At 40.3% G+C, this 13,075-nt stretch overlaps 1 protein-coding gene across 3 annotated transcripts in view; it reads left to right on the top strand.

Moving 5' to 3' along the window:
• The window catches only part of LOC133479384 (intermembrane lipid transfer protein VPS13B-like), a 489,205-nt gene that overhangs the window by 403,100 nt on the left and 73,030 nt on the right, over positions 1-13,075 (top strand). For all 3 annotated transcript variants that reach the window (XM_061776308.1, XM_061776310.1, XM_061776309.1), the window contains one exon: positions 12,113-12,309. In XM_061776308.1, coding sequence (XP_061632292.1) covers positions 12,113-12,309 — 197 coding nt within the window. The remainder of the gene's footprint in view (positions 1-12,112; positions 12,310-13,075) is intronic.

Here is a 13,075-nt window from a genome sequence, read left to right as displayed (position 1 = left end):
TCACCGAACTCCTCCCATGCCCGAGTTTTTGCTTCAGCGAACACCAAAGCTGCATTCCGCTTGGCCAGCCGGTACCCATCAGTTGCCTCAGGAGTCCCACAGGCGATAGGACTCCTTCTTCAGCTTGACGGCATCCCTCACCGTTGGTGTCCACCAACGGATTCGGCCGCCTCAGCAATGAAGGCGCGGAACATGGTCCAAATCTGTGTTTCGACTTTCGGCTTAGCTCCTTCTTTAGCTTTTATGAGTTTGAAGCCCGAATCTATAATCTATGAAAGTATAACTTTTTGAATGGAATTATGGAAATAAATAAACTTTTCCATGATATTCAAATTTTTTGGAAAGAGTCTGTGCGTGTGGATGGATGGATAGATAGATAGAATTGCAGGGGCAATCATATTTACATTATAATATGATGAGGTGATCATTCATTTATATCATTTTCACATTCATTCCTCTGAGGAGAAGCCATAACTATGATGTGGCCTGCGATGCAAATAAGTTTGACACCCCTGGACTACACTATTATGTGTTTACTGTGTTCTCCGTGGTGTCTCATTATTACGCCTGCTCTTGAATATGCATTACCTACATTGGCAGTGGTGACTAATCCTGGGAGCTGCAGAAGTTTCTTACATGGGACCACAGTGTCTGGGAAAGGGTGGTTGACTATGTTGAGTGTGCTGACCCGACAGTTCAAACAGAATTGGTCACATTGGAGCATCTGTAGTTGGGCATTCCAAGATGACATAGATATCATAGAATGACGTACACCGCAGTCTTGCAACATCCTGCCCAAACACAGACATACACAGACGTATATCACATTTTCACCGATGACACATCTGGAGGATCCAAGGAGTGACGACGTGTTATGCATCCACACAGGATATATTAGTTGTCTTGGAGTCGTGCTGCTAAAACTAAGGTGCTAGGGGCCTATAGAGCAAAGACAATCCACAAACTTCCTTCACTGCTCCATGCTCAACATCACTCATTGAAAACGACAAATAAATTCTCCAAGCTGGGCTGTGTGCCCATATGATTCTCCTGATCTGAGTCACGAGAGACCCAGAGCTTACATGTTATTGAATGACATAGAGCCCTGCTGTCCCTCCAAACATGTAATGTACGGTGAGACAGCTGTGAAAGTCATCTTACATGTCATGTGCGAAAAGCCAGGTGTCTTCAAACGCAGATGAGGTTATGTTTTTGGCAGGCTGTTGCAGCTACTGAGTCTACTAAGGCTCGGTATGGGATGAGGCATCCCATCTTTTCTTCTATTACTTGTTTGATACATTTCAATGCACCACCTCCCTTTCCAGCATAAGTATTCGAATGTCATGTCCCACTTTCTCTGTCCCTATCCTTTCCTTTGTGTCTGGTGTAGGAATATACTGCTGCTTTTGACAAAACAATTGTACTCCATCTCATATTTTCCTCTGAAGAACAAATGTTATTCTACTGTATGTATTTAAGATGTACCAGCACATATGCCAAGAGATGCTGTGCGATCAGGGCCCACAGTTGTAAAATCATGGGCAAAGCTTCTAGACTCTTTGGTTGTTGTTTTTTTGGTCCTGTTCGGCTGTTAGGTCAAGCAGAATGGAGGATCTGTATCCCTTTTATGCCGGAACAGTTTTAGTGTGTCACAGTAGAGTTTTTAAGCTGCCGCTGTGGTTTCTTAGTATAATTTACAACCCCAATTCCAATGAAGTCGGGACATTGTGTTAAACATAAATAAAAACACAATACAATGATTTGCAAATCATGTTCAACCTATATTTGATTGAATACACTACAAAGACAAGATATTTAATGTCCAAACTGATTAACTTTATTGTTTTAGAAAATAATCATTAACTTAGAATTTTATGGCTGCAACACGTTCCAGAAAAGCTGGGACAGGTGGCAAGAAAGACTGATCAAGTTGAGGAATGTTCATCAAACACCTGTTTGGAACATCCCAAAGGTGAACAGGCTAATTGGCAACAGGTGGGTGCCATGATTTGGTATAAAAGGAGCTTCCCTGAATTGCTCAGTCATTCACAAGCAAAGATGGGGCGAGGTTCACCTCTTTGTGAACAAGTGGGTGAGAAAATAGTCTAACAGTTTAAGGACAATGTTCCTCAACGTACAATTGCAAGGAATGTAGGGATTTCACCATCTACGGTCCATAATATCACAAAAAGGTTCAGAGAATCTGGAGAAATCACTGCATGTAAGGCCGAAAACCAACATTGAATGCCCGTGACCTTCGATCCCTCAGGCGGCACTGCATCAAAAACTGACATCAATGTGTAAAGGATATCACCACATGGGCTCAGGAACACTTCAGAAAACCTTGTCTTTGTAGTGTATTCAATTTAATATAGGTTGAACATGATTTTCAAATCACTGTATTCTGTTATTTATGTTTAACACAACATCCCAACTTCATTGGAATCGGGGTTGTATATTTATTGAGAATCAGTCGATCAACACTTGTGGGAAGGTTTTCACCAAGGTATATGAGTGAGTTTATTGGAATTTTTGCCCATTCATCCAGGAGCATATTTGTGAGGTCACACACTTATGTTGGACGAGAAGGCCTGGCTCGCTGTCCACTCGAAATCAACCCAAACATGTTCTATTGGGTTGAGGGCAGGATTCTGTGCAGGCCAGTCAAGTTCATCCATGCCAAATTCTCTCATCCATGTCTTTATGGACCTTGCTTTGTGCATCGGTGCACAGACATGTTGGAACAGGAAGGGGTGATCCCCAAACTGTTTGACTGTCCAAAATCTCTTGGTATGCTGAAGCATTCATTCCTTTTCACTGAAGCTCAGGAGCTTATATTTTGGACATTTCCAGCTTTGTGGAAACAGTTTGGAGATGGCCCCTTCCTGTTCCAACATGACTGTGCTTCAGTGCACAAATCAAGGTTCATAAAGACATTGATAAGAGAGTTTGATGTGGGTGAACTTGACCGTCTGGCACAATCTTGACCTCAACCCAATAGAACACTTTTGAATGAATTTGAGCAGAGAATGAGAGCCGAGGCCTTCTCGTCCAACATTATTGTGTAACTTCACAAATGCGCTTCTCGAAAAATTATCATAAATCCACATAAACACACTCCTAAACCTTGAGGAAAACCTTCCCAAAAACTGTTCTAACTGCAGAGGATGGACCGATGTTATATTAAACCCTATGGATTAGGAATGGGTCGTCACTTAAATTCATATCTGAGTCAAAGCAGGTGAGTGAATACTTTTGGCAATATAGTGTACAGTGCCGTGAAAAATTATTGGCCTCCTTCTCAAATTCTTGTATTTTTGCATACTTTCCCCACTTTAATGTTTAAGATCATCAACCAAATACCAGACAAATATGACTCAAGTGAACTTAAACTGCTGTTTTTAAATAGTGATTTCATTTATTAAGGAAAAAATATATTCAAAGTTACCAGGCCCTGTGTGAAAAAGTAATTATCCCATTTGTTAAATCATTAATTGTGGCTAGTCACAATATTGGGCCTGATTATCTCCAGACCTTTTCAATCAAGAAATCACTTTAACCAAATCTGTCCTGAAAAAAATCAAGTCGGACAAAAGACCTACAAAAGCTGCAACAAAAAGACACGATCCAAAGAAATTCCAGAACAGTCAAGAATTAACATAATTGACATCGATTACTCTGGGGTGACAAAAGCCATTTCTAAAGCGTTACGATTCCAGCGAACCTCAGAGAGAGCCATTATCCTCACATGGAGAAAACATGGAACAGTGGTGACCCTTCCCAGGAGTGATCGCCTACAAAGATTACCCCAAGAGATCAGCAATGGCTCATCCAGGAAGGCACAAAGAAACTCAGGACAGCTTCTAAAGAACTGCAGGCCTGCCATGCCTCAGTTAAGGTCAATGTTCATGACGCCACAATAAGGAAAAGACTGGGCAAAAATGGCATACGTGGCAGAGTTCCAAGGCAAAAACCACTGCTGATCAAAAAGAACAAAGGCTCGTCTTACTTTTGCAAACAAAAAAAAACATCTGAATGAATTTCCAAGACTTTGGGAGATTATTATATGGACTGACGAGGTGAAAGTTGAACTTTTTAGAAGGTGTGTGTGTCGTTACATCTGGCGTAACTGTAGCACAGCATTTCAGAAATAGAACATCATACCAACAGTAAAACATGGTGGTGGTAGTGTGATGGTCTTAAGCTGGTTGCTTCTTCAGGAGCTGGACGACTTGGTGTGATTGATGGAACCATGAATTTTGAAGTGGGGAAACTATGCAAAAATATTTCAATTTGAAAAGAGGGCCAATGCTTTTTCACGGCACTGTATTTGATAAAATGTCTCATAGTGAATGTAATCTTGACCAGAAACTTTTGCAGGAATCAAATAGATTTCTGGCTACAACATTGACCATTCATTCATTAGTACTTTTGCAAGCCATTGAACTACAGTGACTTTGGATCTACAGTGTATTTATGGTCCAACCATAAGATTTGTGCTGAAGTACTCTGAAGTAATCGTATTTCTTCAATATTCTAGACAAAGCATCATGCCAGTTCAGATTATCAATAAATAACAGAGGAAAGCTCCCATCACTTGTTGGGACTGGTCAAATAACTAAATGGCATGCTTAAACACTCCAGAAGGAATTGCCTTTGTCCATATGGTCTGTTGTAAATATGTGATGTGACCGAGGAGGTTGGGCCAACACCTGTCTGTCTTTCCTGGACAACAACCTCGCTTCAAAATGTTTTTGGCATAAATAAAGTAGCTACCAAACCGATGTTGACACTTATTCCGTCAGTGTTCAGTTTATGGCAGGCCTTGTTAATTCCTGAGGTATTACTTATACTACTCACACATAATGTTTGGGCTGATGATCCTGGCATGTTCAAGACATTCATATCTTCCGCAAATCAAGGATCTTCTTTCTCAGTTCCGTACTGTCCTAATTGGACTCGTGATCATCACAATCATTAACATGCAGTTGGAGACAAAAGGCCCTGGCCTTGTCAAGTTAAAACATCTTGGAACTTTCTACATAACCTCGATTTAGTGTACCTATCATTTCATCAAAATCAAACATCAAAACATTTTAACCATTAGAGAAGAATAAACCTTCACATCTTTATGAAGGTGAGTAGGCCTACATCAACTGCCAATACCCCAAATACCACATTGATCAAATCATTAGCATACATGAGACTACTTCCGAGTTATGTGTTAAAATGAGTTACACGGCAAAAAATGCAGAATGCAACCTGTGGTTGATGAACATGTGTTTTCCACATCTTCTAATCCCCTTGTCATCTGGCATGTTCCTGCCGAAAATAAGTCTGTTAAACAAATGATGAGTGTTTCATTCAAGTGTTGAAAGGAGAGGGTTCGGAACCCCCTTCTATTACTGAAACCACCTTTGGATAATGTGAACTGGTGAGATGATTTGTCTCTACAGAATGCACGTTGTATATGATAGAGCCCACTGTGTAGTAAGACATGAGAAAGTCAAAAATGTATAATAATGTCTGTACATGCCAGAAGGCAACATAGTTACAGAAAACAGTCAGGACCATAGCAGTGAGTTAGCTGAACTTACTGTAGGTATAGGGGGCAATAAACATTTAGGAGGCCATGGGTGAATGGCCTTGATCCATATTACTCTGTTTGAAAAATGCATGACCTTTTGAAAAGTGTGATTGTGAAGTAATCATAATTTATTGGCTCCATTGCTTATGGGGTTACACAGCCAAACTTGCCTTAGACTTGTGTCCAAATACTCACTCAGTCTGTCAGTTGTGTGCGAGCACAATGGTTAGGTTCAAGGGGGTTATTTGAACTGGACCCCTCAGTCATCAACCAAAAGTCATTGTGATCCCAGATGTAATAGATTCAAGCCTATGGCCAACAAGCAGCTAGCCTTACTTTGTGCAGAAGTGCAGATGTTTTAATTATTTCGCTTCCTCCCAAGACCAGAAAAAAAAATGAAAAGAGTCAAAGGATGGAAATGCAGCCATAAAAAAACATTAATGATTCGGTTTCTGTTCCAAAAAGAATTTAACTCACTTCGCATCTAGACACTAAAGAGTGAGGGGTTGAAACCAAGTCAGTCATTTATTTCTCAGGCCTCTAGAATTACCATGGAGCCACACAGAGATGGAGGCTGATAGATTTTGAGAAATGTAAAGTGAGAGGCGTAGGAAAAGAAATAGAAATAGGGAGCAAAGAGAGCTGTCTTGTAATTCCTATCTGTCATGTAAAGGTTCTCTGAAAATGGCTCTTTAGGATTGATTGCAAGTGGATAAAATGTGATCCATATTTTCACTCCATTCACTCTTCCCTCATCCTCTTATTGTCACCCCCACAAATCCTATTTGCTGCTGCTGTGCTCCCAGTCTCTACTTTGCTGAATAGATAAAGGTAGGAGTTGGGGGGTTGTAGTTTTTAGCCATACCTCTTGCTTGTCCCCAGAGCTGATGATTATATACAGTCTATAAAATCAAGTTTCCCTGCAAATAAATAGTTCTGGTTTCCCAACTAATTCCAGTGTCCTCCAGTGGGAATCCCAAACTACGACTATTCCATAGTACTGCTTGCAATATTTTCACACACAGACAAAGGAAAGTGGCAGGATCAAGGGAGTTGGATCTAGAAATTGACAGATCTCTGAAAGAACTTCTACAAGTTTGCACCAGTAGAGGGCCGAAGTGATGATGGGACAGTAAAAGAGAGAGGAGGGTGACTCATTGACACATTTTCAGTGCACTGTGGACTAGCACTCTGATTTATAGGCAGGTGTCCTTTTTTTGTCCCGATGTCGCTTTGTGGCGTTATATAGCCTGATAAAGAGAGTTAATACAGGAACAGGAATTTTTGTCACACCTCAAATTAGGAGTGCAAGAGCGGGGGGTTACAGTATGTTAAAGCAACTCTCAACTCAATTTCTGTATTTGTACTTTCACAACAACTAGAGCTGTAACAGTAAAGTGCTCTCCATAAGATCGAACATAAAACATAAACCACAATACAAAAAATAATAATATAATACTTATGATAAAATAATAAATAGATCAATAAATAAATATTGGTCTCTAATTAAAATAGATAAGCGCTCCCTAAACATTGGCATTTGGCATACAGGAGGTCCAGACTTTGATTTCCTCTTGTTATACAGTCCAACATCTGTGTGAAGTTGTTAGTAGATGAGAGAGAGGAACATGATTATATATTCGCCGCTAAAAAAAAGGGAAAAAAAGTAGCACCGCTATAACGCTGTCATAGTGCAAACACAACATGGCACAAAAAGTAAGGGTGGGCAGTGTAAAGAGGATAAAGTCACACATAACAACAAGCGCTGATATTCTTTGATAAAGAATGTCAAGGCTAAAACGATGGGAATGTTTCAAAACGGGTTAGCACAATGCAAACTGAACATCCATCCATTTTCTGTACCGCTTATCCTCTCTAGGGCCACGGGTGTGCTAGAGCCTATCCCAGCTATCTTTGGGCGAGAGGCGGGGTACACCCTGAACTGGTCGCCAGCCAATTGCAGGGCACATAGAAACAAACAGCCATTTGCACTCACATTCACACCTACGGGCAATTTAGAGTCTTCAATCAACCTACCACGCATGTTTTTGGGATGTGGGAGGAAACCGGAGTACCCGGCGAATAACATGCAAACTCCACACAGGCGGGGGGCCGGGATTTGAACCCAGGTCCTCAGAACAGTGAGGCAGATGTGCTTAACAGTCGGTCACCGTGCCGCCGAAACTGAACACTAAATGATAAAAAAATGGTGGGTAAGTACAGATAGGAGAAAGTTAGCTGGGCTATTGCCACAGGCTGTCAATTCACAAGCACTTCCTTGAACTACATGAAAGATCAAACAATGCTATACTGTAAATTTAGTCAGCATCAGAAGTAAGGAAACAAATGCAATACATTTCCCTTTTGTCAATACTACAATGCATTGTATTTTACAGTATGTAGTCGTGGTTATCCAAGACTTTTTTTTTATTTTGGAGGCGAACATCAATTTATTAGTAGTCATATTATCTTCTGTGATACCTATTTTACTCAAGTCCAGGATTATTTCTTCCGACTAGAATTTAACCTCACTTATGGTGCACAACACTTGCTGCATAACACTCACAATTCTCCACTCTCCCACCAATTGCCAACACATCACTACAGTGGAACCTCGGTTCCCGAACGCCCCTGCTCACAAAGAAATCAGTTTACGAACAAAATATTGTTTCAATTCACCAACGGTCACAGCATCTACTTGTGCGTTCTCTCACACGACAAAAGCATAACTGATGTGACTAGCATTCCGTCACTAAAGGACAACCATACTTTGCTGTCTGACACTTACAACTGTGAGTAAGATAGAGCCCTCAAACTCCAATTAATAAAAGCCTAAGGGAAGTCTATGAGCTGTTTAGCTTTAAGCGCGGCATTGACCTAAAAATAGCACAAATGCATTTCAGCCAAGATAATTATTGTTTTAACAGGACAGCACTCAAGTAGACTTGTACTAGTCACAGCTAATGCACTATAAAAAAGAAAATACTGTTCATGTGGTTAATTTGATTTTGAGTTTTTACACCTCATCCACCAAAAACTTCACAGTCCCTCTTTGCAACTTTGGCATTACATCTTATCCCTGATTTTCCACCCTGATTAACGTTAACATATACAGACCCTTTCCAAAAAACTTTAACTTTTTGAATGTAATTATGGAAATAAAAAAACATTTCCATGATATTAAATTTTTTTTTTGGAAAGGGCTTCTATTAGCCCACCTGAGACAGCAGTGCGGGAGTCGTTTTCAGGGGTGGGGGGGGGGGGGGGGAATCATTGCATCTTCTGAGTAAACGTTTGGTCAAGCTGATGTCAATTCAATTTTTCAGCTGGCGTATAAGACGTAATGAGCTGTGGATATTTTATACATATATAGACACCAGTCACAGAACTGAGGACCTAATCAGTGTTGATCTTTTTAATAAAAGTCATGGAAAACAGGGCAGGGCATGTTAGCAGTCAGAGCCTCAGAGCAAGCTAGGGGAGTCTTCAGTTGCACAGGCATACTTGAACTTTGATTCAGCGATCACACCTGGGTTCATTGTGGAAATTGAAATCATTTCTTCATGCTGTGTGTTTGCTTTAGGTCGCCTGTCTTTAATTATCCTTCAGAGGGACTGTAATGTGTCAATCAGTCCAAGACAAGTAACTCCATGCAAAATAATAGTTTGAGGTTTGGCAGAAACTGAAGTGCTTGACAGTGATGGAAGTCAGATCAGCTAGCCGCCCTAGATGTAAAGGAAATTTATAAATAGTTTTGAATATTTACTGTACTTGCCCTCAACATATGTACATTTTCTTGGCATTTGAGCAGCTTTCAAAATGGAACTTTATCTAAAGAAATAGGGTAACCTGGCTGTCTTACATCATCAAGTCGTTTAAGACTTGCAGCAGAGCGTGTGACTTATTTATAGTTACATCTTGTTCATCAGGTAAGATACACACAATCACGTTGAAACTAACAATACACAGCCTGTATTTACTTGCCCTTCATAAGAACAGCTGTATATACAGTACATATGCAGTCTACATCCATATTGTCTTTCATAGACAGTTATTTATTGTCTTCTCTTGAATACAAACAGGTAACATATACAAAGCTCTATTTGCCACCTAAAGTCAAATCAAGAAATATTTGGACAATGGCAGAGTTTTTCATGTTTTAAGCATTTTGTAGCCCCTAAAAATTTAGTTACTCTGCATAAAATGGCTATAGTTTCAAAATGGTAAGGGGCATACTTTTGTCGAACCTTTTTAATTAAAGGAAAAAGTATTTCAGTTGCGTTGGCGTTGTTTTATCTCGAGTCTATTGTGTTGGTGTAAACATGAGCAATAATAAAAACTCAATTTAGCCCAGGCAAAATCAAGTGCATCAGTGGTCTCGTGTTAAGAGGAACATGATAGAAATTCAACAGTTTCTGTCCTATTGTATAAACATTACGTAGTCATATCTGCTGTTGTGTGGATAGAATAAAAGAGGGGATATTTCCGGGAATTCTCTTTGGAGACGATAAATTTCCGCTCCAGTGGCAAGTGCTAAGGTTGCGGGTGCACAACTATGTCGGCTACAATTATGAAAAGTTGATTCCAGGAAGCCGTATGTGGCATTTCTTACACAATGTAAACCATGGTTACCTCATCTGATCAAGGTTCAGACCCCCACATACAAATTCAAGGAGTTCACACTGCACATATGCATACTGGCCCTCTTGACAGTTCCAAATTGTCCGGGGAGCACCATAGCTTTAGTAAACAATTTGATTTACACAGACCAATGCACTCCACACACACCTTTGTGCCTTGGTGTCTGGCATTTATCAGGTGGGCTGCTGAGAGCTCCCTGCCACTACTGATCCATCAGTAGCAGGGTTCTGCAGGTGGTCAGTGAAACCTGAGAACTGGGTTTCGTTCACACAGGAGCACCCACCCACCACATGCATGCTAATGTTGGCTCACTGTAACAGAAATTAATGGAGCCCTGCCAGCCATTGTACTGTGAAAATGGTCCCATATCCTGATTGAAATTCAGTGTGAAAAAAGCTCTAGGACTTAAATGCAAATGGATGTCTCGTAGCCTGCAGTTAACTTATGCTGCTGTCATGCAGTGTTGTTATGGCTATGAGTTGTCACTCATGCTTTATTAGTGTTGTTCTGTGGTGAAAATGTTTTGGCTTTTATGACTTGATGAGAAACAAACTTGTTTGTTCGGTAAATAAAAAGAATGGCATTGTACAAAATTACCATAATATGGCGGTAATGTATCACACGGTTTGTGTTTAGTTGACAACAAAAGTAGCTTAATCTGTATAGGGATACACTGGAAAGTATTGTTCATTCAATAGCAAATGATTGCAATGATGCTATTCTTTGTCAGTCATGGTTGTATTGGTGTATTTGCAGGGTTTTTGAACCGCAAATTGAAATGATGTATTGTCCTGAATAGGAGACCAGGTTCATTTGGGGTAATAAATAAATAAATAAATGGGGCATCGAAGGTCAAATGCTTACAGGTGCCCTTCCATCAGAAGCCAATTTATTTTTTTTTTTTTTACTGTTTTATGCATAACATAGGTCAAATGCTGATCCGTGCTGATAGCGACACTAAACTAGGGAGGTCAATGTCATGTGTGTGGACGGTAAGAAAACCAAAAGGACAAGGATGCCGGCACATTGTACTGAAATTGCACACAAAGCTGTACAATTACGACAAGGGACCTGGGAATAACCTTTCACATGTACAAATATCGTTTTTTTCAAACGTTGGGGCTTGATAGCATACACTTTGGCATTGACAAAAAAAGTAAACTTCATGAAAATCGGTTGAGAAATAACCAAGTTAGAATTGAATTTCCTTGAAAGGATCACAAACACTTGAAGAGCCAATGAAAGCCAGTATGCTAATTTACTGTCGTATTCCCACACCCCCAACAGCCCTGAGCTGCTGCAGGGATTTTCCCCACAAACAACAGATTTTAATACAAAATTGAAGGTTTTATGTTCCTCATTATTGTTAATTGAAAGTTGGAGTAAGTGACTTCATGACAAAAAATAAAATAAACAGGAAAAAAACTTGTCAGGCCGGCTGTTTTTCTCATGGCCGGCCACAAATGGTCCAGCAACTCATTTAGACATTAAGTACAACAGTACTCACATTGATCTATTCTTTATCCTCTATGAGGAGCTGAGACGTCTGTACTGTCCCTTGTACATAGACGTTCATGTTTGAGAAAGTATGACAAAACAAAATTATTTTTAATTCTATTTAATTATGTCATTACTGTATGTTTTTATAAAGTACAATATTAGAGTGCTAATTTTCTCATTTTAAAACAATATTTTTTTGGGGGGGGCGGGGGGCTGGAAAGGATTAATGTCCATTAATTTCAATGGAGAAAGATTATTTGAGATACGAGTGATTTAAGTTACCAGTGTGGTCTCCTATCTGGAGTCAACACTGTACTGTGTACATTCAGATGGATGCAGAGGTTGTATGAATAAACACCATGTTATTTGGTGCCTTTTTTCCAGGTACCATGCAGCCTAGAGTACTGGGATGAGCTCCAGCAGACCTTTGTTCCATATCGGGACTTTAGTCTGTCTGAGAGCCGCACCTGCCAGCTGCAGCTTCCCAGCCTGAGCCTCGCTGATCAGCAGAAGGAGTTGGTGGCCTCAGACGTGTGGAGGATTGTCCTCAATAATAACAGTGAGGCAGGAGATGAGCAGAGGTAAAAGAATGTTCACCTTATTATTGTTGTATGTTCTTGTGGAGACACACCACCCAATCAATTAAGGAGCTAGCCTAGACCACTTCAGACCATCCTGTTTCTACCAGTAGCATGGTCTGTTTCAGTACAAGTTCTGTGTTTCCATTGTAAAAGGTCCCAAAATGTCTAACCTGTACTGCTGCCCAATGACTGATCGACAGACGGTTATCACTTCTGTCTCACGACTGGACGTAAGAATGGAATGGGAAGGAAACTTAGAGATTCATTTCAAAACGTAGTCTTGTATTACAACAGACAAAACCATTCAAAGCCCTTCATCAAGCGAGATCAAGTTTTCCCAATCCAAACTGTACAGTGGCGAAGGAAACTGAACCGAAAACCGTATTTAAGTTCCTCCTGAACTGTAATACTATAGCGCTCACAGACATTTTCTAAATTCTGCCTCACACTTTGTGAAAGCTTGAACAAAGTACTTTGTTCCAGCATGACTGTGCCACAGCACATAGCAAGGACCATAAAAAGCTGTGTGGGAGGAACGTGGTGTGGAAGAACTTGACTGGCCCACACAGACCTGATTTCAACCCCATCAAATCTGAGTATGGGTTCCATCCTAAACACATTAGTGATTAATTCGAATAAAAGTTGTGAGACAGGCCTTCTCATCCAACATCAGTGACTTCTTACCTCGGAAATGCTCATCTAGGTGAATACACATTCCAAAATGTTATAGAAAGTCTTCCCAGAAGATTGCAAGGTGTTTTCTTGT

Source organism: Phyllopteryx taeniolatus, chromosome 6 (genome assembly GCF_024500385.1).
Source record: "Phyllopteryx taeniolatus isolate TA_2022b chromosome 6, UOR_Ptae_1.2, whole genome shotgun sequence".
Taxonomy (NCBI): Eukaryota; Metazoa; Chordata; class Actinopteri; order Syngnathiformes; family Syngnathidae; genus Phyllopteryx; species Phyllopteryx taeniolatus.
Note: the sequence above shows the minus strand (reverse complement) of the source record. Positions and strands in the feature narration are given on the sequence as shown.